Consider the following 24,446-nt stretch of genomic DNA (forward strand, 5'->3'; position numbering starts at 1 on the left):
CTTCAAGCTCTGTCAGGTTGGTTGTTGATCATTGTTAGACAGCCATTTTCAAGTATTGCCATAGATTTTCAAGTAGAAGTTAGTCAAAACCGTTACTAGCCACTCAGGAACATTCAATGTCGTCTTGGTAAGCAACTCCAGTGCATATTTGGCATTGTGTTTTAGGTTATTGTCCTACTGAAAGGTGAATTTGTCTCCCAGTGTCTGAAAGCAGATTGAACTAGGTTTTTCTCTAGGATTTTGCCCTGTGCTTATTTTTATTCCATTTGTTTTTATCCCCCCAAAATTCTCTAGTCCTTGCCATTGACAAGCATACCCATAACATGATACAGCAATTACTATGCTTGAAAATATGAAGAGTGCTACTCAGTGATGTTGGATTTGCCTCAAACATAACACTTTGTATTCAGGACATAAAGTACATTTCTTTGCCACGTTTTTTGCAATTTTAGTTTAGGGCCTTATTGTAAACAGGATGCAATTTTTTTTGTTTTTTGTTGCATGCTTCCTTTTCACTTTGTAATTTAGTATTGTGGAGTAACTAGAATGTTGTTGATCCATCCTCAGTTTTCTCCTATCACAGCCATTAAACTCTAACTGTTTTAAAGTCACGATTGGCATCATGGTGAAATCCCTGAGTGGTTTTCCTTCCTCTCCTGCAACTGAGTTAGGTAGGAGGCCTGTATCTTTGTAGTGACTGGGTGTATTGATACACAATCCAAAGTGTAGGCTAATTAATATGCTCAAAGCGATATTCAATGTGTGCTTTTTTTTACCCATCTACCAAAAGGTGCCCTTTTTTGCGAGGCATTAGAAAACCTCCTTGGTCTTTGTTTTTGAAATTCACTGCTCGGCTGAGGGACATTACAATTATCTGTATGTGTGGGGTACAGAGATGGGGTAGTCTTTCAAAAATCATGTTAACACTGTTATTGCACAAAGTGAGTCCATGCAACTTATTATGTGACTTATTTAGGCATTCCATAACGAAGGGGTTGAATACTTATTGACTCTAAACATTTCAGCGTTTCATTTGTAAACATTTATAAAAACATAATTCCAACTTTGACATTATGGGTATTGTGTGTAGGCCAGTGACACAATCTCAATTTAATCAATTTAAAATTTGTGCTGTAACAACAACATTTTGATAAAGTCAAGGGGTGTAAATACTTTGCAGGCACAGTATTCAGATTCCTTCTGAAAAGTAACCAAATCGATGAGATTGTTTGGATGAGCATTCGATTCTGTACATTTGAATCCACACTTTGTAACTGTCTCCTGACTGTGACATCTCAAGTATGGAACTTTTCAGTTTGTCACTCCCCCCCCCATAAACACAGACACCCACACATGCTTTTATGAGAACCGTACATGCTAGCATGACCTGTTGTATGCTGGTTGAACGTGTGTGTGGTATGCCTCATCAGATATCATACACACTAGGAGGTGTGTGTGTGAGGTATTCCTCTCCATCTCTAGATCTCTCTCTGCAGCGTACCAGGTATGTTGTACCTCTTCACCTACATGTGGTGGTCTCTGAAACCCGGATCTATTCCTCTCTCACTGTCTAAATCTGAAACTATAGGACATGCTGTCAGTACTGGTCTAGTTTAATCTTCAAATGATGTCCTTTGGGCTTAGTTCCATTTACACTGGTTGTCATATGGAGGTTAGTAAAGGATGGAGTTTTATTTCCTCACTAATTTCTCTCAGCATGCCAGAGACTAGAACAGTTCCATAGTAGCCAACACTGATTATAGTAGCTCTCTCTCACTATCCTCTAAATAGCCTGCTAGTTCAAGTGTTTCCCCTATATTGATTTAGCAGTGTCGTCCCGCCACTGCTAAAACGTTGCCACCACTCCCAAATATTTTTTTCTCTCTCCAATTTCGATCGTGTCTCATCGCTGCAACTCCCCAACAAGCTCGGGAGGCGAATGTCGAGTCATGCGTCCTCCGAATCATGACCCGCCAAACCGCGCTTCTTAACACCCGCCCGCTTAACCCGGAAGCCAGCCTCACCAATGTGTCGGAGGAAACAACGTTCACCTGATGACCAAGGTCAGCCTGCAGGCGCCTGGCCCCCCACAAGGAGTCGCTAGAGCGCAATGTGCCAAGTAAAGCCCCCCCGGCCAAACCCTCCCCTAACCTGGACGACGCTGGTCCAATTGTGCACCGCCCTATGGGACTCCGATCACAGCCGGTTGTGATACAGCCCGGAACAAACCAGGGTCTGTAGTGATGCCTCTAGCACTGCGATACAGTGCCTTAGACCGCTGCGCCACCTATATATATATTTTTTGTATACGTCTACAGGAAAACACTGAGTTCTATGTCTCTGTTAGAGTACTTGGTCCTGGAATTTGTGACGTATGTCTATTTATTTACCTTTTTATTTCACCGTCCATGTAATTAAGAGATTCAGAACATGTTCTCCTTTACAGAAACAACCTGGGGAAGAGTTCCACAGTTGTTCTGGAGGATCTGTCTGCTAGATACTATATATTAGGACATTGAGTGTGTTATCTACCTATCGGCCTCTCTTTATCCCCACTCGGGTCACGCTCTTTCACTGGACAGGGAAATAGCACACTTTTGACCCATCATGGAAATCCAGTTTGGCCAGTTTGCTGGGAACTTAAAGGGATTGTTCATACAAAGTACAAATCTCATGGATACCTAGAAGGAAGTCCATTGTCCTGGATAGTCAGCTAGCTACCCAAAGATTCAGTTCACTAGCTACAGTTTAGCATTAGCTTCATTCAGTGTCTCACTGTATCTCCCATAGAGATAGAACAATATTATGAATTGTTATATTGGTCTCCTCTTGCCCTCCCTTTGTCCTCAGCTGCTAAGTGCCTGCAGATCTTCAACATTGAGATGAAGAGTAAGATGAAGGCTCACACCATGACAGAGGAAGTCATGTTCTGGAAGTGGATTTCTGTCAACACCGTCGCATTGGTGACTGAAGCGGCCGTCTACCATTGGAGCATGGAGGGGGACTCTCAGCCAATCAAAGTGTTTGATCGGCACGTCAGTCTGGCCGGTTGCCAGATCATAAACTACAGAACAGACGAACAGCAGAAGTGGCTTCTGCTTATCGGGATCTCGGCACAAGTATGCTCACGCTCACGCACGTCTTATGAACAGCATTCTATTCTATATACATACACACCCATAGTTCACAGCACACACATCAGACATACGTTGTAAGTTAGGGATGGTTTGTGTTCTAAAAGCACTGTACTTTGGTCCTTTTCTAGCATGTTCAGACAGTGATGACATCCCCTATTCTCTCTCCTCTATCCTGCAGCAAAACCGTGTGGTGGGGGCCATGCAGCTGTACTCTGTGGACAGGAAGGTGTCCCAGCCCATCGAGGGACATGCTGCAGCCTTCGGAGAGTTTAAGGTGGAGGGCAACACCAAAGCCTCCACTCTCTTCTGCTTTGCTGTGCGCAGCCAGGCTGGTGGCAAGGTGAGAAGAGGACACTGGGGGATATACAGGCATGGTGAACCTAGTTCCAGTTCAAACCAGGACTCACCCTATATGCATGTGAAATATTAATGCCAATCACTGTTAAGACTTGTGTGGACTTGTTGTTTTGTGGTTACTATATGTTACTATGTGGTCATAATGCAAAATGCATACGGTCGTGTGTGGTCAGTATGTTATGTGTGGTCAGTATGTTATGTGTGGTCAGTATGTTATGTGTGGTCAGTATGTTATGTGTGGTCAGTATGTTATGTGTGGTCAGTATGTTACTGTGGTCATGTGTGGTTAGTATGCAGTAAGTATGTTACTGTGGTCAATATGTTACTGTGGTCATGTGTGGTTAGTATGCAGTCAGTATGTTACTGTGGTCAATATGTTACTTGGTCAGTATGTTACTGTGGTCATGTGTGGGTAGTATGCGGTCAGTATGTTACTGTGGTCATGTGTGGGTAGTATGCGGTCAGTATGTTACTGTGGTCAATATGTTACTGTGGTTAGTATGCAGTAAGTATGTTACTGTGGTCAATATGTTACTGTGGTCAATATGTTACTGTGGTCATGTGTGGTTAGTATGCAGTCAGTATGTTACTGTGGTCATGTGTGGTTAGTATGCAGTCAGTATGTTACTGTGGTTAGTGTGGTTAGTATGCAGTAAGTATGTTGGCATGTATGTTACTGTGGTTAGTATGTGGTCAATATGTTACTGTGGTTAGTATGTGGTCAATATGTTACTGTGGTCATGGGTGGTTAGTATGCGGTCAATATGTTACTGTGGTTAGTATGCAGTCAATATGTTACTGTGGTCAGTATGTTACTGTGGTCATGGGTGGTTAGTATGCGGTCAATATGTTACTGTGGTTAGTATGCGGTCAATATTTTACTGTGGTTAGTATGTTACTGTGGTCATGGGTGGTTAGTATGCGGTCAATATGTTACTGTGGTTAGTATGTGGTCAATATGTTACTGTGGTTAGTATGTGGTCAATATGTTACTGTGGTCATGGGTGGTTAGTATGCGGTCAATATGTTACTGTGGTTAGTATGCAGTCAATATGTTACTGTGGTCAGTATGTTACTGTGGTCATGGGTGGTTAGTATGCGGTCAATATGTTACTGTGGTTAGTATGCGGTCAATATTTTACTGTGGTTAGTATGTTACTGTGGTCATGGGTGGTTAGTATGCGGTCAATATGTTACTGTGGTTAGTATGTGGTCAATATGTTACTGTGGTTAGTATGTGGTCAATATGTTACTGTGGTCATGGGTGGTTAGTATGCGGTCAATATGTTACTGTGGTCATGGGTGGTTAGTATGCGGTCAATATGTTACTGTGGTCATGGGTGGTTAGTATGCGGTCAGTATGTTGACGTGTGGTCGTGTTGTGTTCCAGCTGCATATCATAGAGGTGGGTCACCCGGCTACAGGGAACCAGCCATTTACCAAGAAGGCGGTTGATGTGTTCTTCCCTCCCGAGGCGCAGACAGACTTCCCCGTCGCCATGCAGGTAAGGACCCCTTAAGACCCAGCAGGGAAGGCTTAGGGTGGTTCTCACAATTCCTGAATGAAATGAATGAGTTGTGCAGTATATCAGAAGGGTCAGACTGACTCTGTTGGCTGGGAGGTTTTCTTTCTGTGTATTTAACCAATACAACTGAAGCTGTTTGTGTTCGGGTTGTGTTTTCCCTTATCTTATTCACTTATCAGCAACCTGCACACACACCTCTCGGTTCAGGCTTCTTTAACTATTAAAAACCTTAACTGCCGTTCAACAATGTTGATAGGAATTTGTCTTGGTGTTGTACACTGCTAAGAGAACCCATAGTTGTCTTTGGCCCATACACCGGGTGTAATAGCTGTACCCCATGATTCTGACTTCAGATTGGCACCAAGCATGGCGTGATCTACCTGATCACTAAGTATGGCTACATCCACCTGTATGATCTGGAGTCGGGAGTGTGTATCTATATGAACCGCATCAGCGCTGAGACCATCTTCGTCACTGCCCCCCACGAACCCACCTCCGGCATCATCGGGGTTAACAAGAAGGGACAGGTAAGAACTCCTCTAAATCCCATCAGATTTACCGTCTGTATGCTACAGGAACACTAGAGTTATTTTGTTTTTAGTGGATACATGTGAAAGCATATACACATAACAAGCTATTCAGAGTTAATCATCCATTGATTGATTGATTTTATTTGGGCTGTGTACCAAATTGCAGCCTATTCCTTATGTTGTGCTGTACTTTGAATAGGGCTTTGTTCAGTAGTAGACAATTAATTTGATGCATCCCCCCTCAGGTGTTGTCAGTGTGTGTGGAGGAGGAGAACATAGTTAACTATGCCACCAACGTGCTGCAGAACCCAGACCTGGGCCTGAGGATGGCCATGCGTTCTAACCTGGCCGGGGCAGATGAGTTGTTTGCCAGGAAGTTCAACACGCTGTTCGCCCAGGGCTCCTACTCTGAGGCTGCCAAGGTTGCTGCCTCCACACCAAAGGTAGGTCAGACCCCAGGGTCAGGGGAGAGGAGATGGTCTGGAGGAGGGTTGCAAAATTACAGTAACTTTCCTGAAATTCCAGTTGGAGGATTCCCAGAATAAGCAGGAAATCCAGAAACCCCCAACCAGAATTTCTGGAAGACCTAGGAATTTGGGGAAAGTTACTGGAATTTTGCAAACCTAAGAGGAGACAATTGTCTTTGAATATATCCTCCTTAGCTTTGTTATACACTTAGCTACAATAACACTATTTTGTCCTCTTCCTCTCCTATACTCCCCCTCCCTCCTCCAGGGTATCCTGCGTACAGCGGAGACCATCCGTAAGTTCCAGAGTGTGCCAGGCCAGCCGGGCCAGGCCTCTCCCCTGCTTCAGTACTTTGGCATCCTGCTGGACGAAGGCCAGCTCAACAAGTTTGAGTCTCTGGAGCTGTGCAGGCCTGTGCTACAGCAGGGACGCAAGCAGCTGCTGGAGAAGTGGCTGAAAGAGGACAAGGTAGGACTGACTGGAGATTCAGCTGTGGACTGGACAGTTTTGCCACATTGACATGGTAGTCATTTAGCAGATGCTCTTATCCAGAGAGACTTACAGTTAGTGAATTCATCTTAAGATAGCTAGGTGGGACAACCACATATCTGTCATAGTAAGTACACTTTGTGTCAATAAAGTAGCTATCAGCAAAGTCTGAGCTAGAAAGGGGGTGTACAATGCTCACACACACTGACTATGTAAACAGGAGTCCTTTAACAGGGTCCATAGACTTTCAATCTGTTCCCTTTGTATATTTACCCTGAAATTGCAGTATAGCTATAGTTGATGTACTGTGTGTGTGTGTAGCTGGAGTGTTCTGAGGAGCTTGGTGACCTGGTTAAGGCAGTAGATCCTACTCTAGCCCTCAGCGTCTACCTCAGGGCCAACGTACCCAGCAAGGTGATCCAGTGCTTCGCTGAGACCGGACAGTTCCAGAAGATAGTGCTTTACGCCAAGAAGGTACAATTCACTTCCAGAGTGGACGGACATCTCTTTGGATGTGTTGAAAATTGCACCCTATTCCCAGTATAGTGCCCTGGTCAAAAGTAACGCACTATGAAGGGAATATGGTGCCATTTGGGATGCACAACTCTCATAGTATCTCATAGCATTTTCCTCTATGAATACAGAGTTGGCATGGGATCCTGCTTGTCTCATCAGATGACGGTGTTGTGATGTGGCCTCCCTCTCTCTCCCTGGTGTAGGTGGGCTACTCTCCAGACTGGGTTTTTCTGTTGAGGAATGTGATGCGGGTCAGTCCAGACCAGGGTCTACAGTTCTCTCAGATGCTGGTTGCAGATGAGGAGCCCCTGGCCAACATCAACCAGGTAGCACGCACACGCACGCACACGCACACGCGCACACGCACACACGCACACACGCACACGCACACGCACACGCACACGCACACGCACACACACACACGCACACACACACACACACACACACACACACACACACACACACACACACACACACACACACACACACACACACACACACACACACACACACACACACACACACACACACACACACAGTCACGCACGCCCGCACACACTGCACAGTGTGGGAGCCTCCCGGTTTGTTATTCCATGTGGGAGAGCAATGCCAGGAATTCTCTGACTGAGTGAGCCGTCCTCCCTTTAATGGCATATCAACTTTCCCTTCCTCCTGTCTGAACTGGCTCTGGGTACAAGTTGCCCACAACCACAGATTTAGGTTGCCTATTCCCAACATGGTGCACTACTTTCAACCAAAGCCCTATGGGCCCTGGTCAACTTTAGTGCGCTATATAGGGAATAAGATGCCTTTTTGGACACACACCTAGAATCATGAGTTTAGAGGTAATTTCATGCTACCTGATGATTCCCACATTCTGAATGGAATTCTTTCAAATTTAATATTATACTGTCTTCCTGTTGGTTTCTTATAAGCTGCTCCTTTGAGAGCAAATTCCCCTCTAACCCTTAGCTCTTAGATACTAAAGTATAGCAGATTGGAGAGGTTCAAAATGTATACCGTAGCATATCAGAAAGTGGCGCAATTACCATATTACTTATCATACCTAAACGATTGTTTTGGGATCTACACAGTGTCTATGGCACTAGAGGTTGTATTAGGGTTGAACATCGAGAGCAATCTGATCCAGTAGTGACACTTGATTACCTCTTTCTCTCCTGTGATTGGTTGCTGATGTCCCCTCGCTCTCTCTCCTGATTGGTGTAGATAGTGGATGTGTTCATGGAGGGCAGTCTGATCCAGCAGTGCACCTCATTCCTATTGGACGCTCTGAAGAACAACCAGCCAGCCGAGGGACACCTACAGACACGCCTACTGGAAATGAACCTCCTCCATGCTCCCCAGGTAAACACACACACCTTTCATTATGTCAGTTGTATTTCTATTGGTCCGTTGTGTTATAACTTGTGCGTGTATCCAGGTGGCCGATGCAATCCTGGGAAACCAGATGTTTACTCACTATGACCGAGCCCACATCGCCCAGCTGTGTGAGAAGGCTGGGCTGCTGCAGAGGGCTCTAGAACACTACACTGACCTGTTCGACATCAAAAGGACTCTCGTACACACACACCTGCTCAACCCTGAGGTACGTACCTGTAGGTGTGTTTAAATGTATCCTCTGTGTGGGGTGTGTTGTAGTAACCCTATCCTCTCTCCCTGCAGTGGCTGGTGAACTTCTTTGGCGCCCTGTCAGTAGAGGACTCTATAGAGTGTCTTCGGGCCATGTTATCAGCCAACATCCGACAGAACCTTCAGCTGTGTGTCCAGGTGGCATCTAAATACCACGAACAGCTGGGAACAAATGCCCTGGTGGATCTCTTCGAGTCCTTCAAGAGCTTTGAGGGTATGTCTGGATCTGGCCTATTATGTTTTAAAACGTGTCAGCTTGTGGCCTGTGTGTAATACAATACAATGTACTATTATTATCTACAATGTATGTTCTTAACTCTGGGCAACATGGGCCAGGGAGGCTCACAGGGATATTGGTATCCACAGCACTCCCAATTTATAAATTGTTAAACTCAATACTATTCCCCATTTTATAATTATTTTACATGAATGCACTGTAATTTAAGCTTGCGAACTGTAAAGTGTTATCTGCCTCATGGCAAAATGTGTAGAATTGCAGGAAAGTAGCTTGAAAACTGCAACATTTTCTCTCCGATGCCAAGAGGCGGGCCTTTTAAAATTTATATTTTCCCGTGCCTGAGACTTGGTTCATCAGCCATGTACTGTAGAAGCCAAAGTAAAACTCCTTGTAGGTTATTTTTTATTGTACTTGAGTCTGATTATGAAGGGGTCCCTGATGAATTTGCTAACACAAAAGGGGTGTACCATGGGTTTACATCTCCTACCTTTGCTGTCCTCTCTTTGCTGTCCTCTCTTTGCTGTCCTCCCTTTGCTGTCCTCTCTTTATGGTCCTATCGCCCAAAAAATACATATTAAAACCCCCCCCCCTTTTTTGTTATGTGTCGGTTTACCTGGGCGGCATTCACAGGGAAACTAGGAAACGTATCCAATGTGAAACGGTGTTCTTCCTCTCCCAGGTGTGTTCTACTTCCTGGGTTCCATAGTGAACTTCAGCCAGGACCCTGACGTCCATTTTAAATACATCCAGGCGGCCTGTAAGACCGGACAGATCAAGGAGGTGGAACGCATCTGTAGAGAGAGCAACTGTTACGACCCGGACAGGGTCAAGAATTTCCTCAAGGTACCAGGGCGACCCTAGCAGGGTTGGTTGGGGGAACGTTTAGCACAGTCGTTAGTCTAGCAGACTACAATCTCTCTTTCTTTCCCATCAGGAGGCTAAACTGACAGACCAGCTGCCTCTGATCATAGTGTGTGACCGCTTTGACTTTGTCCATGACCTGGTTCTCTACCTCTACCGCAACACTCTGCAGAAGTACATTGAGATCTATGTTCAGAAGGTAAGAGTCATCAGTCTGGCCGTAGGCACAGTGAGGAGGAACACAGCACTGCAGGGAAGGAAGATGAAACATGTCAAGATACCTTATTGTTGGTTTTACCAATCGCATTAGCTATCCTAGAAATATTTTCTGCTGTCATTGCCTCGCATTGATGTGTGTTTGTAGGTGAACCCCAGCCGGCTGCCGGTGGTGATAGGAGGTCTGTTGGATGTAGACTGTGCTGAAGACGTCATTAAGAACCTGATCATGGTGGTGAGAGGACAGTTCTCCACAGACGAGCTGGTGGCAGAGGTGGAGAAGAGGAACAGGTACAGGACACACCACTTACACACATGGTCTCCAACACTGTCTGCTCCTGTACTTCCTCAACATTTAGTCTTTCAGGCCTCTTTTCCCCCCCTGTGAGGCAGTGCTTCGAAGTCCAAGTATTGTGTGTGACTTAGGTTTTCAAAAGGGGTTCTCAGAAGTACATTTTCGTGTGTCCCCCAGACTGAAGCTGTTGTTGCCGTGGCTGGAGTCTCGTATCCACGAAGGCTGTGAGGAGCCGGCTACCCACAATGCCTTGGCTAAGATCTACATAGACAGTAACAACAACCCGGAGCGCTTCCTGAAGGAGAACACCTTCTACGACAGCACTGTAGTGGGGAAGTATTGTGAGAAGAGAGACCCCCACCTCGCCTGTGTCGCCTACGAGAGGGGCCAGTGTGACCTGGACCTTATCAAGGTCTGAGCACGAACACGCGCTCGTACACCCACCCACACACACAACTATGATGCATTGATTGATGTGGTTTCATTGTGCTCTGTTGTAGGTGTGCAATGAGAACTCCCTGTTCAAGAGTGAGGCTCGCTACCTGGTCAGACGGAAAGACCCAGAACTATGGGCCAATGTTCTAGAGGAGAACAACCCTTATAGACGCCAACTCATAGACCAGGTCAGTAGAATACCCTGTGTTGGTATACTGTGGTTTACCTACTTCCTTGTGTTCTGACCTGTGGTTCCCTGTGTTGTTCCTTGTGTTTGCCAGGTGGTGCAGACAGCTCTGTCAGAGACCCAGGACCCAGAGGAGGTGTCTGTGACGGTCAAGGCCTTCATGACAGCTGACCTGCCCAATGAGCTCATCGAACTACTGGAGAAGATTGTACTGGACAACTCAGTCTTCAGCGAGCACCGGTCAGTCACCACACGTTTTCTCTCTCTCTCACACTCATACACACACTACTTGGCACCACAGTTAAGCTTTGAGGTTGAAAAGACAAAAATATTTCAGAAGTTCTACTAATACCTGTAGTTGATGTCTTATCTAGCGTCTTTATCTTCTGTTTCTCCCCCAGAAACCTCCAGAACCTGTTGATCCTGACGGCCATCAAGGCAGACCGGACGCGTGTGATGGAGTACATCAACCGCCTAGACAACTACGACGCTCCAGACATCGCTAACATCGCCATCAGCAATGAGCTCTTCGAGGAGGCCTTCGCCATCTTCAAAAAGTTTGACGTCAACACCTCAGCCATTCAGGTAAACAAGAGTCTGAAGATGATCCAAATATTTAACTAATCATTGTATCTGCTTTATTTCAATGCGCCAATAATGCTTTGCTTTACTTTGTGCTCCTTACAAATATTTTATCATGGTACCCTCTATTTAATACCAATAATACTTTTTCTTTGTGCCATTTACTCATTCACACAGCGTAACCATACCGTCCACCTGTGTCTCTAGGTTCTGATCGAGCATATCAGTAACCTGGACAGAGCCTATGAGTTTGCAGAGCGTTGTAATGAGGCTGCTGTATGGAGTCAGCTGGCCAGAGCCCAGCTCCAGAGAGACCTGGTTAAAGAGGCCATCGACTCCTACATCAAAGCTGACGACCCGTCAGCCTACATGGAGGTGGTCAGCGCGGCCAGCAAGAACGGTAAGACAACACATCACCATAACCAAGCTACACTCACCACCGTGTTCCAAACTGCCTCTGGAAGCAACGTCAGCACAAGAACTGTTCGTCAGGAGCTTCATGAAATGGGTTTCCGTGGCCGAGCAGCTGCACACAAGCCTTAGATCACCATGTGCAATGCCAAGCGTCGCCATTGGACTCTGGAGCAGTGGAAACATGTTCTATGGAGTGACGAATCCGCTTCACCATCTGGCAGTCGGAAGAATCTGGGTTTGAAGGATGCTAGGAGAACGCTACCTGCCTGAATGCATATTGCCAACTGCAAAGTTTGGTGGAAGAGGAATAATATTCTGGGGCTGGTTTTCGTGGTTCGGGCTAGGGAAATCTTAACGCTGAAGCATACAATGAAATTCTAGATGATTCTGTACTTCAAACTTTGTGGCAACAGTTTGGGGAAGGCCCTTTCCTGTTTCAGCATGACAATGCCCCTGTGCACAAAGCGAGGTCCATACAGAAATGGTTTGTCGAGATCGGTGTGGCAGAACTTGACTGGCCTGCACAGAGCCCTGACCTCAACCCCATCGAAGACCTTTGGGATGAATTGGAATGCCCACTGTGAGCCAGGCCTAATCGCCCAACATCAGTGCCCGACCTCACTAATGCTCTTGTGGCTGAATGAAAGCAAGTCCCCGCAGCAATGTTTCAACATCTAGTGGAAAGCCTTCCCAGAAGAGTGGAGGCTGTTATAGCAGCAAAGTTGGGACCAACTCCATGATTTTGGAATGAGATGTTCGACAAGCAGGTGTCCACATACTTTTGGTCATGTAGTGTATGATGTTTGTGTGTATGTGATGTGTGCATTGTAGATAACTGGGAGGATCTGGTGAAGTTCCTTCAGATGGCTCGTAAGAAGGCCCGGGAGTCGTACGTAGAGACAGAACTCATCTTTGCTCTGGCTAAAACTGGCAGACTGGCCGAACTAGATGAGTTTGTTAGCGGCCCTAACAATGCCCATGTACAACAGGTAAAGGTGTCAAATACGTACAAAATGCATATACAGTGCCTGAAAGTATTCAGACCCCTTGACTTTTTCCACATTTTGTTACATTATAGCCTTATTTTAAAATAGATTAAATAGTTTATTTTTCTCATCAATCTACATATAATACCCCATAATGACAAACCAAAAAATGTTTTTTAGAAATGTTTGCAAACTTATTTTTTATTTTTTTTAACTGATCAAATTTATATAAGTATTCAGACCCTTTACTCAATACTTTGTTGAAGCACCTTTGGCAGCGATTACAGCATCGAGTCTTCTTGGGTATGACGCTACAAGCTTGGCATACCTGTATTTGGGGAGTTTCTCCTATTCTTCTCTGCATCTTCTCAAGCGTTGCTGCACAGTTATTTTCAGGTCTCTCCAGTGACGTTTGATCGGGTTCAAGTCCGGGCTGTAGCTGGGCCACTGAAGGACATTCAGAGACTTGTCCCGAAGCCACTCTCTTGGCTGTGTGCTTAGGGTCGTTGTCCTGTTGGAAGGTGAACCTTCGCCCCAGTCTGAGAACCTGCTCCAGGTCGCTCAGGACTTCATCAATGATCTCTCTGTACTTGGCTCCGTTCATCTTTGCTTCGATCCTGACTAGTCTCCCAGTCCCTGCAGCTGAACCCCCCCCCCCCCCCCCCCCCCCCACCCCCACATGATGCTGCCCCCACCATGCTTCACCATAGGGATGGTGCCATGTTTCCTCCAGACGTGACGCTTGGCATTCAGGCCAAAGAGTTCAATCTTGGTTTCATCAGACCAGAGAATCTTGTTTCTCATGGTTTGAGAGTCCTTTAGGTTCCTTTTGGCAAACTCCAAGCGGGATGTCATGTGCCCTTTACTGATGAGTGGCTTCCGTCTGGCCACTCTACCATAAAGGCCTGATTGGTGGAGTGCTGCAGAGATGGTTGTCCTTTTGAAAGGTTCTCCCATCTCTGCAGAGGAACTCTGGAGCTCTGTCAGAGTGACCATCGGGTTCTCGTTCACCTCCCTGACCAAGGCCCTTCTCCCCCGATTGCTCAGTTTGGATGGGCTGCCAGCTCTAGGAAGAGTCTTGGTGGTTCCAAACTTCTTCCATTTAACAATGATGGAGGCCACTATGTTCTTGGGGACCTTCAATGCTGCAGAAATGTTTTGGTACCCTTCCCCAGATCTGTGCGTTGACACAATCCTGTCTCGGAGCTCTACGGACAATTCCTTCGACCACATGGCTTGGTTTTTGCTCTGACATGCACTCTCAACTGTGTGACCTTTTATATAGACAGGTGTGTGCCTTTCCAAATCATGTCCAATCAATTGAATTTACCATAAGTAGACTTCAAATAAGAATTAAGTTGTAGAAACATCTCAAGGATAATCAATGGAAACAGGATGCACCTGAGCTCAATTTAGTCTCATAGCAAAGAGTCTGAATACTTATGTAAATAAAGTATTTCTGTTTTTTTGGGGATAAATTTGCAAAAATGTCTAAACCTGTTTTTGCTTTATCATTATGGGGTATTGTGTTTGTGTATATTGTTATTTAAAACAATGTTATTTCATCCATTTTAGAATAAGGCTGTCAAGTAACAAAATGTGGAAAAGTCAAGGGTACTGAATACTTTCCGAAGTAACTGTATATTAACATGCAACATTTTGTCACTGAGACTCTTAGTCTCAACTCCTCTTTCTCCCTTTCCACTCATTCCTCCCTTTCTCTCTCTTCCTGTTCTTCTCCTCATCCAGGTGGGAGATAGGTGTTTTGAGGAGGGCATGTATGATGCTGCCAAGCTGCTGTATAATAATGTGTCCAACTTTGCCCGCCTGGCGTCCACGCTGGTACACCTAGGAGAGTACCAGGCTGCTGTGGACAGCGCCAGGAAAGCCAACAGCACACGCACCTGGAAGGAGGTACACCTTTACATTTCTACACACATTCTGCTCTATGTGGAAGAGATGGATGGAAGCTCCATTTGTTGGGCTGTGTATCATTCTCTTTCTCCCCCCCCAGGTGTGTTTTGCGTGTGTGGCTGGGGAGGAGTTTCGGTTGGCTCAGATCTGTGGTCTTCACATCGTCATCCACGCTGATGAACTGGAGGAGCTCATCAGTGACTATCAGGTAATTACCCTTTATCATTCACCTGATGAGGCCCTCCATAGTTTATTGTCAGGTGTTTACTGTTTTCAGATATTTCAGGTGTCTGTACAGTATCTATGTTTTGTGGTTAACTCACGTTTGTGTCTCTGTATCAGGACCGGGGCTACTATGAGGAGCTGATAGCCCTGTTGGAGGCAGCATTAGGTTTGGAGCGTGCTCACATGGGCATGTTCACAGAGCTGGCCATCCTCTACTCCAAATTCAAACCCCAGAAGATGAGAGAACATCTGGAACTCTTCTGGTCCCGTGTCAACATCCCTAAGGTGTGATGCATCTGTATGTGTGGCTCTGAAAATATTTATTGGAGGTAAATATTTCTCTCTCCCATATCGGTCATGTCTGTTACCTCACTTCCTGCGGTTTTCCAATCAGGTGCTGCGAGCGGCGGAGCAGTCCCACCTGTGGGCGGAGCTAGTGTTTCTGTATGATAAATACGAGGAGTATGACAATGCTGTCCTCACGATGATGTCACACCCTACTGACGCATGGAAGGAGGTGCAGTTCAAGGACATCATCGCCAAGGTAACATGCCCTCTCTCACAAAACAGTTGAGAACCTCACTGAAGGGCTAAAAGTATACTAACCACAACTCTAGCCAATCGCTCTCATTTTCTAGTTCTTTCACCTCTCTTCACAAGGAACTTCATTGTGTTGTATGACTCTTTCTAGGTGGCCAATGTGGAGCTGTACTACAAATCCCTTTCCTTTTACCTGGATTACAAACCTCTGCTGACAAACGACCTTCTGACCGTACTGTCACCACGGTTAGACCACAGCCGAGCGGTCACATACTTCACCAAGGTAATCAATCAAAAAAACTGTCATTTAAACCAGGAATTGAATGAATGTAAATAAAAAATAAACTGAATCGCACAATAGAACACTTTATATTTAGCAGCAACACAAGACCAAATAATGTGACATCTGTCTCCAGATGAACCAGTTGAAGTTGGTAAAGCCTTACCTGCGGTCAGTCCAGAGTCACAACAACAAGGGAGTCAACGAGGCCCTCAATAACCTGCTGTCAGAGGAGGAGGACTACCAGGTGAGGGAGTTGTGTGTGTGTGTGTACTGTGTGTGTTTTTGTCCATAGACTCTGAGCCTGATTTGTCTGCCTGTGTTGTCTATAGGGTCTGAGGGCATCGATCGATGTGTATGGTAACTTTGACACCATTGTTCTGGCCCAGAGACTGGAGAAGCATGAGCTGATTGAGTTCAGACGCATCGCAGCATACCTCTACAAAGGCAACAACCGCTGGAGACAGAGCGTGGAACTCTGCAAGAAAGACAAATTATACAAGGTAAACATTTTAGATACTAGCTGTTCCTGCCAAACCAGCGTCTGGATGCAGACACACTGCTGTGCACAGGGTTTTCATCTTTTTGCACTAAACATTTTTGTTGTTGGACCCTTTCACATTTCACTCTACTCTGACTATAGCCTGATGTGGACACTGTTTCGCTTTGTAGGAGGGAAATTCTAGTGAATATTTTTGGCCAACTGCAACCTGTTGAAATAAGTGTCTTCAGTTTTCTCCTCAGTAGCTTTTCAGCTTTGCAATGGTATGTAACCACTGGTGCAACATCTATGAGAATCAAATTGTTCCTGAGTGGCGCAGCGGTCTAAGGTACTGCATCGCAGTTCTAGAGGCATCACTACAGACTGGTTCGATTTCACAACCGGCTGTGATTCGGCGTCCCATAGGGCGTCGCACAATTGGCCCAGCATCGTCCGTGTTAGGGTTTGGCCGGGGTAGACCGTCATTGTAAATAAGAATTTGTTCTTAACTGACTTGCCAAGTTAAATAAAGTTTAAAATAAAAAATATCCATACCTTCCCCTGTCAGCCTGTCTGTAGTTTCAAATCAATCAATCTTTTAATCGATCCCAAATCAATCCATCAATCAGTCAATAAAGCCCCCTCTTCCTGTGTGTGTTCGTCAGGATGCAATGCTGTATGCTGCCGAGTCTAAGGATGCAGAATTGGCTGAGACCCTGCTGCAGTGGTTCCTGGAGGAGGGCAGGAAGGAGTGTTTCGCTGCCTGTCTGTTTGCCTCCTATGACCTGCTGCACCCTGATGTGGTGCTGGAGCTGGCCTGGAGACACAACATCATGGACTTTGCCATGCCATACTTCATCCAGGTCATGAGGGAGTATCTCACCAAGGTCAGTCCTGCTGCAAACACAGCAAGCACAGGCTGTGTCCCAAATGGCACCCTGTTTCCTATATACTGCACTGCTTTTGAACAGAGCCCTAATCAAATTAGTGCACTATATAGAGAATAAGGTGCAATTTGGGACACATATCACATTTGTTTTCAGTGGGTGAAAATGTTATAAAATATAAATAATCAATCTCTTCCTGCTAACTAGACTGTTTTATTTTTCCATAATTATTGATTTATCTTCCTGTAAGAGACAGACAGACAGTTGTCCTGTAGGTATTGAAAAGCAGACAGGGTTTCGAAATGAAGCAATACAAATGAAGAGGAAAGTAGTGGAACGTTTACTTAAAGATGTGATAATGCTGCTAGGGAACGCTTTCACTCGGTTTCTTTTCAAAGGCTAAAAGATTCTGTACAATTATACAACTTGATTATTTTGTATTTCTTCACTAAGTTTAAAAACATGAGTCACTACTTAAGTGGGGAACCCTAGCATTAAAGTAATCTCTCATGACATCACTTCCTTTGACCCCAAGCCATATGAGGTCAAAGAACTTTTGGTTCTCTTCCAGGTTGATGAGGTTGCGGAGAAGGTGACGGTCTCTGGCTCTTTATTTCTTTCCTTTTTGTTCTGTCTGTTTTCTGTTGTAACATAGACCCTGGGTTTTTGATGTAGGAACCTACCATGGGCATGTACTGTAGACTGAGAATAATGGAGGGAGTGCTGGTCAGCCCTGGTCCTCGAGAACCCTGCACCCCCTGTGAACTTATGTTCCAGCCCAGCACCAACACACCTGATTCAGCAAATTGTGTTTCTAGATTGAAGACTGAATGAGGCGTGTGAGTGCAGGGCTGAAACAAAAACCTCTAGGCATCAAGCACATAGAAACCATATGTTTGATTCCACTCCAGTCATTACCACGAGCCTGTCCTCCCCAATTAAGGTGCCACCAACCTCCTGTGCTCTAGGACCAGGGTTGGCCACCCCCGAGTCTCTCCTCTAACTGCTAATCCCTGACTGCTTGCTCCTAGTTAACAGTAACACATGGTAGAACAGTGTGGTAGAACAGTGTGATAGAACAGTAACACATGATGGAAGTCACTATTATTCGAGTCACAAGTTGTCAAGTAAAATACATATATATATCACATTTTGACTAGTCAATGTAATTGTAAAATAGGGACATGTATCAGTCGTGAGGGCATGACATCAGCAGAAGGCAAGGCAGGTTGACGTGCTCAGTGTAGATTTATTTACAGGCCTTGGTAATCCAATGGTGAAAGTGTCATATCCTACAAAAGGTATACGTAGATTTACCAAATATACACAAGCAATAGCCCAAAAGAAATATCCTCTGTATCAGGCTTAACCTGTCCTATCTGAACAGACACAGGTAGAGGGCAAGACTGTACAGACTCGCCTTGAGAAACCAAAGCTTGAACAGGTAGGTCTACATAAATAATAAAAGCACTTGGCCTAGGACAATAAAATTTCCCAATTGGCAATTACAACCAATAAACTGGTTCTACAATGTAAAAGGCAATTTCCACATCCATTGGTACATTCCTCTTAATCAGACGTAATGATTCTTAATGGTATTTCAACACCATGCATACATGGAACAATTCTCTTATTCAACGTTCTGACTCCAAAGCGTGGAGCACAGGCCTATTTCTATGGGCACTGAGGTGTGCACGCTCCTGTTACGCACAACCAGAATGAACGAGACTAATGGTGCTTTCAAGACTACTGGGAACTCTGAAAAGTACAGGGTCAAATCATGACGTGAGTGATATCACGTTGGAAAGTCGGAGCTCTAGATAGAGTCCCGAGTTCCCAAGTTGGATGATCGTTGAGTCGGACCTCTCTTTTTTTCAAGTTCCCAGTTGTCTTGAATGTACCGAAGTCGGAGATTTCCGAGTTTCCAGTTGTTTTGAACGCGGCAGTAGGACACAGACACACGCAACTCTGGGAAATTTGAACAAAGGAAACCATACATTAAATAAAAGAGAACTTGTACCTCATGAATCTTGTGAACGTTCGTGTGCACAATACACATCACGCCACTCGGAGGGTAAGAAATGGTTGGCTAAATGAAAGGCCTATCAAACATGAAATAGAAATGTCTACGTGTTGCAATAAACTGTACAGGGATGGAATGATGAAACGCTAGCAATTATTGTGGTATTAGATGTAATATAGATTGACCACATAGGACCAATGCATTTAAATGTGTGAAAGAAAAAGCAAACATTTTCAACAAGAGAAAAAGCACTTCACTTACGGGAGTTTGGAGAGTGCAAGTGAAGAACTATGGTGCGTCTTCGCCACAGTAATTCATTTTAAAAACAAATTCCAAATGCAAGCTTCATAAGTAAATGATCAATTTCAAGCAATTGTTACATACCAAAAGACCAGTAGGCCTATGCTAGTAATTGTTGCCCCATTGCTGGTGAGCTTGCAAAGTAAACAGTTAATATTCTTGATCACCAAACAATTTTTGAAGATACATATTTATTTTCTTTTAATATGGCAATCCTCTCTCCCCACAATTTGACATTTGTTCAGCAATCTGTTCACTAGCTCCAATCAGTGTACATTTCACTAGCCAATCTTTTGCAGTTTTTTGCAAGTGCGTAGCTGCGGCTACTGCCTCTGGCTGTGTGTAGAATAATCCACAGACTCTTCCACAAAATGAGTGAGAGACAAAATCTGGCCAGATAAGTTCTAGTCATCAGTCTCAAGTCAAAGTCGAGTCTTGAGTCAAGTTATTTATATTTTCTGTCAAGTCTCGAGTCATCAAATTTGTGACTCCAGTCCATAACTCTGGAAGGTGCTGTGCTGTAATCCTCCACATCAGTAGTCAGCTAGCCTGAGTGTCAATCTGTTTGTTCTATCATGCCAACCCCTTGTCATGTATTGGCCTGACAATGACAGCAATGGAGTTGGCAATAGTACTAACAGATCTGGGACCAGGCTAGTCAGCAGCTCCAGGGCTGCAGGGTCTGCTGGTTTTCAATGTACTCACCTGGTTAGATGGGCAGCAGATGAAGTGTCACAGACACAGTGACGCTTCCTGGATGACTGGAGTCGCAGATCCCTGCTGCAGATCTGTAGGACTATTCTCATATAGCTTTAACAGCTATGTACAGTAACAGTGTAGTGCACAGTACCACATGGTGAGAAGCATCCGCTAGGTATACAGACAACCAAATGCACCATATTCCCTACTAGCTTTCTACACTAATGATTTGAATCAGTTTGATTTTGGCAGTTTGTTGTAGTTATTCCAATGTAATTGTTCAGTTGGTTTTAGTTAATTGGCTGTTCAGACAAGGCACATCTTCATCACTTGGAGCTATTACTCGTAAGAGATTCCAAATGGCCTTTCCTGTTTGGAATAACTTCAAAATTATTTAATTGCATGAATTTATTATTAATAATACTTTTATTTGTATAGCGCTTTTCAATGGAGGCAACAAAGTCCTTCCCATCATAAAATAATACAATAAAAGTACTAACAAAGAAACAAAGACCGGAGGAAGGACAATGAAACAAGATAGCTAATAAATCATACGTGAAAAGTATCTTTATGAAAGGGTCTTCAGTGGGGATTTAGAAAGAGGCACTGAATCTGCAAATCTGATCTCTGGCAGACCATTCCAAAGTCTAAGGGCCCTAATGGCAAATGCCCAGTTTTTTTTATGTTCAACCTAGACTTTGGAATGGTCAACGTTGCCCTGCCAGAGGATCTCAGGCTGTGTCCTGGCTCGTAGGGAGATGAATGATCTGAGATATAGGATTGGGCTAAACCACTCCTAGCCTTAAACGTGATTAATACAATTTGAAAATCGATTCTAAAAGTGACTGGTAGCCACTATAGAAAAGCTAAAACGGGTGTGATATGGTTACATTTCCTGGTGCCTGTTAAAAGCTGAGCTGCAGCATTTTGAACTAACTGTAGATGGAGTGATTTCTAAGACGTATACAAAGAGTATTACATGACGTAAATTAAACATTTCTGTTTGACTCTTGAATACATCAGAAACCTTGCTTGATTTATGTTATATTAGCCTTTATTTGACCATGTGCTTCTCACACTTCTAAAGCATTGCCTGGGAAGATCGCAGCACATTTTACTTTAACATAATGACCACAAACTAGCCTTGTATAAGATAGCAGTTAAGTGTACCACTTACAGTTAAAAAAAAAGATGCATGCTCTTAACCAAGCAAAATATCTTTGATAAACAGCTCTAGATGCGTTGATGACATCTAGCATTTTGCTAGGCAAGGAGGAGTGTCCTGTAGTAGAAGCATGCTAAGTTATGAATTAGGTTTGTCTGTTTTGCTCCTGGACTGAGATGTGTTTTCTAAGATTGGATTAAAGTGGGCTGTCAGTATCTTGGCATGGACTGAGCTTCTCCTCAACAGGAGACGCAATGAAATGCTAATAAGAAGTACATTTACACAAGCCCTGCTGTAAACAGTGCTTTTAGAGTAGTTTTAAAGACACTTCCTCACCTGTAAAGAAAGCTGTAGTGAAGTTTCTCACCAATTCCGCATGACATCTTCTCTAAGGCATCCAAACTGTAGAGATTGATACTAGTCTATAAGGTGTAGTGTATAATATTGTGTGTAGTGTTGTCTTCATGACAAAAAGTTAACACCAATAAATTGTCCTAATTTCTGTCTGCAGAACATTAAGATTTGTCTTTTTTTTGTTGATGAAAAATTGTTTGTCTAGTGAGCCCACCCATTAGGCGACTGACGGACTCCTCTCTCTGACCCCTGTCTTGTTGTCAGGTGGAGAAACTGGAGGTGTCAGAAAGCCAAAGGAAGACTGAGGAAAAAGTCACAGAACCCACCCCCATAGTGTTTGGTAGGTTCGGTAGTGCAGTCTGATGCTTCTAAAATCCCAAACTGTCTCCAGTCCTTCTGCTCCGGTTCCTTCTAGCCTGTTAAAGGAATCCTCTGTGGTGGGGATGAGTCAGGGAATCTGAATGTACCGCTAGAAAGCAGGCTGTGTTACTGATGAAATGTAGACAACCCTGTATGTATAACTGTGTGTGTATGTATAACTGTGTGTGTATGTATAACTGTGTGTGTATGTATAACTGTGTGTGTATGTATAACTGTCTGTGTATGTATAACTGTCTGTGTGTATGTATAACTGTCTGTGTGTATGTATAACTGTCTGTGTGTATGTATAACTGTGTGTGTGTGTGTATAGCTGTGTGTGTGTGTGTGTGTGTGTATAACTGTGTGTGTGTGTGTGTGTGTGTATAACTGTGTGTGTGTGTGTATAGCTGTGTGTGTGTGTGTATAACTGTGTGTGTGTGTGTATAACTGTGTGTGTATGTATAACTGTGTGTGTATGTATAACTGTCTGTGTATGTATAACTGTCTGTGTGTATGTATAACTGTCTGTGTGTATGTATAACTGTGTGTGTGTGTGTATAACTGTGTGTGTGTGTGTGTGTGTGTGTATAACTGTGTGTGTGTGTGTGTGTGTGTATAACTGTGTGTGTGTGTGTATAACTGTGTGTGTGTGTGTATAACTGTGTGTGTGTGTGTATAACTGTGTGTGTGTGTGTATAACTGTGTGTATGTATAACTGTCTGTGTGTATGTATAACTGTCTGTGTGTATGTATAACTGTCTGTGTGTGTGTATAACTGTCTGTGTGTGTGTATAACTGTCTGTGTGTGTATGTATAACTGTGTGTGTGTGTGTATAACTGTGTGTGTGTGTGTGTGTGTGTATAACTGTGTGTGTGTGTGTATAACTGTGTGTGTGTGTGTATAACTGTGTGTGTGTGTGTATAACTGTGTGTGTGTGTGTATAACTGTGTGTGTGTGTATAACTGTGTGTGTGTGTGTATAACTGTGTGTGTGTGTGTGTATAACTGTGTGTGTATGTATAACTGTCTGTGTATGTATAACTGTCTGTGTGTATGTATAACTGTCTGTGTGTATGTATAACTGTCTGTGTGTGTGTATAACTGTCTGTGTGTGTGTATAACTGTGTGTGTGTGTGTATAACTGTGTGTGTGTGTGTATAACTGTGTGTGTGTGTGTATAACTGTGTGTGTGTGTGTATAACTGTGTGTGTGTGTGTGTATAACTGTGTGTGTGTGTGTATAACTGTGTGTGTGTATAACTGTGTGTGTGTATAACTGTGTGTGTGTGTATGTATAACTGTGTGTGTATGTATAACTGTGTGTGTGTGTGTGTGTATGTATAACTGTGTGTGTATGTATAACTGTGTGTGTGTGTGTGTGTATAACTGTGTGTGTGTGTGTATGTATAGCTGTGTGTGTGTGTGTATGTATAACTGTGTGTGTGTGTGTGTATGTATAACTGTGTGTGTGTGTGTGTATGTATAACTGTGTATGTATAACTGTGTATGTATAACTGTGTGTGTGTGTGTATGTATAACTGTGTGTGTGTATGTATAACTGTGTGTGTGTATGTATAACTGTGTGTGTGTGTATGTATAACTGTGTGTGTGTGTATGTATAACTGTGTGTGTGTGTATGTATAACTGTGTGTGTGTGTATGTATAACTGTGTGTGTGTGTATGTATAACTGTGTGTGTGTGTGTGTATGTATAACTGTGTGTGTATGTATAACTGTGTGTGTGTGTATGTATAACTGTGTGTGTGTGTATGTATAACTGTGTGTGTGTGTGTATGTATAACTGTGTGTGTGTGTATGTATAACTGTGTGTGTGTGTATGTATAACTGTGTGTGTGTGTATGTATAACTGTGTGTGTGTGTATGTATAACTGTGTGTGTGTGTATGTATAACTGTGTGTGTGTGTATGTATAACTGTGTGTGTGTGTATGTATAACTGTGTGTGTGTGTATGTATAACTGTGTGTGTGTGTATGTATAACTGTGTGTGTGTGTATGTATAACTGTGTGTGTGTGTATGTATGTATGTATAACTGTGTGTGTGTGTATAACTGTGTGTGTATGTATAACTGTGTGTGTGTGTATGTATAACTGTGTGTGTGTGTATGTATAACTGTGTGTGTGTGTATGTATAACTGTGTGTGTGTGTATGTATAACTGTGTGTGTGTGTATGTATAACTGTGTGTGTGTGTATGTATAACTGTGTGTGTGTATGTATAACTGTGTGTGTGTGTATGTATAACTGTGTGTGTGTGTGTGTATGTATAACTGTGTGTGTGTGTGTGTATGTATAACTGTGTGTGTGTGTGTGTGTA

The 24,446-nt window shown here is 43.9% G+C and overlaps 1 protein-coding gene across 3 annotated transcripts in view; it reads left to right on the forward strand.

Annotated features, from left to right (window-relative positions):
* The window catches only part of LOC139545916 (clathrin heavy chain 1-like), a 36,709-nt gene that overhangs the window by 6,469 nt on the left and 5,794 nt on the right, over positions 1 to 24,446 (forward strand). The window contains exons 3-32 of one of the 3 annotated variants that reach the window (XM_071354143.1): positions 2,851 to 3,119; positions 3,316 to 3,477; positions 4,885 to 4,998; positions 5,373 to 5,546; positions 5,795 to 5,992; positions 6,285 to 6,485; positions 6,828 to 6,980; positions 7,226 to 7,348; positions 8,250 to 8,387; positions 8,464 to 8,628; positions 8,706 to 8,886; positions 9,590 to 9,753; positions 9,845 to 9,970; positions 10,136 to 10,278; positions 10,460 to 10,694; positions 10,783 to 10,905; positions 10,999 to 11,144; positions 11,306 to 11,489; positions 11,694 to 11,886; positions 12,732 to 12,889; positions 14,636 to 14,800; positions 14,901 to 15,008; positions 15,143 to 15,310; positions 15,420 to 15,569; positions 15,717 to 15,848; positions 15,982 to 16,092; positions 16,235 to 16,348; positions 16,992 to 17,213; positions 17,785 to 17,811; positions 22,019 to 22,094. In XM_071354143.1, coding sequence (XP_071210244.1) covers positions 2,851 to 3,119; positions 3,316 to 3,477; positions 4,885 to 4,998; positions 5,373 to 5,546; positions 5,795 to 5,992; positions 6,285 to 6,485; positions 6,828 to 6,980; positions 7,226 to 7,348; positions 8,250 to 8,387; positions 8,464 to 8,628; positions 8,706 to 8,886; positions 9,590 to 9,753; positions 9,845 to 9,970; positions 10,136 to 10,278; positions 10,460 to 10,694; positions 10,783 to 10,905; positions 10,999 to 11,144; positions 11,306 to 11,489; positions 11,694 to 11,886; positions 12,732 to 12,889; positions 14,636 to 14,800; positions 14,901 to 15,008; positions 15,143 to 15,310; positions 15,420 to 15,569; positions 15,717 to 15,848; positions 15,982 to 16,092; positions 16,235 to 16,348; positions 16,992 to 17,213; positions 17,785 to 17,811; positions 22,019 to 22,094 — 4,623 coding nt within the window. Of the gene's footprint in view, positions 1 to 2,850; positions 3,120 to 3,315; positions 3,478 to 4,884; positions 4,999 to 5,372; positions 5,547 to 5,794; positions 5,993 to 6,284; positions 6,486 to 6,827; positions 6,981 to 7,225; positions 7,349 to 8,249; positions 8,388 to 8,463; positions 8,629 to 8,705; positions 8,887 to 9,589; positions 9,754 to 9,844; positions 9,971 to 10,135; positions 10,279 to 10,459; positions 10,695 to 10,782; positions 10,906 to 10,998; positions 11,145 to 11,305; positions 11,490 to 11,693; positions 11,887 to 12,731; positions 12,890 to 14,635; positions 14,801 to 14,900; positions 15,009 to 15,142; positions 15,311 to 15,419; positions 15,570 to 15,716; positions 15,849 to 15,981; positions 16,093 to 16,177; positions 16,349 to 16,991; positions 17,214 to 17,784; positions 17,812 to 22,018; positions 22,095 to 24,446 lie in introns of all 3 variants that reach the window. The other 2 variants (XM_071354141.1, XM_071354142.1) reach the window with 2 other exon arrangements.

This window comes from Salvelinus alpinus, chromosome 19, assembly GCF_045679555.1.
Source record: "Salvelinus alpinus chromosome 19, SLU_Salpinus.1, whole genome shotgun sequence".
Classification (NCBI taxonomy): Eukaryota; Metazoa; Chordata; class Actinopteri; order Salmoniformes; family Salmonidae; genus Salvelinus; species Salvelinus alpinus.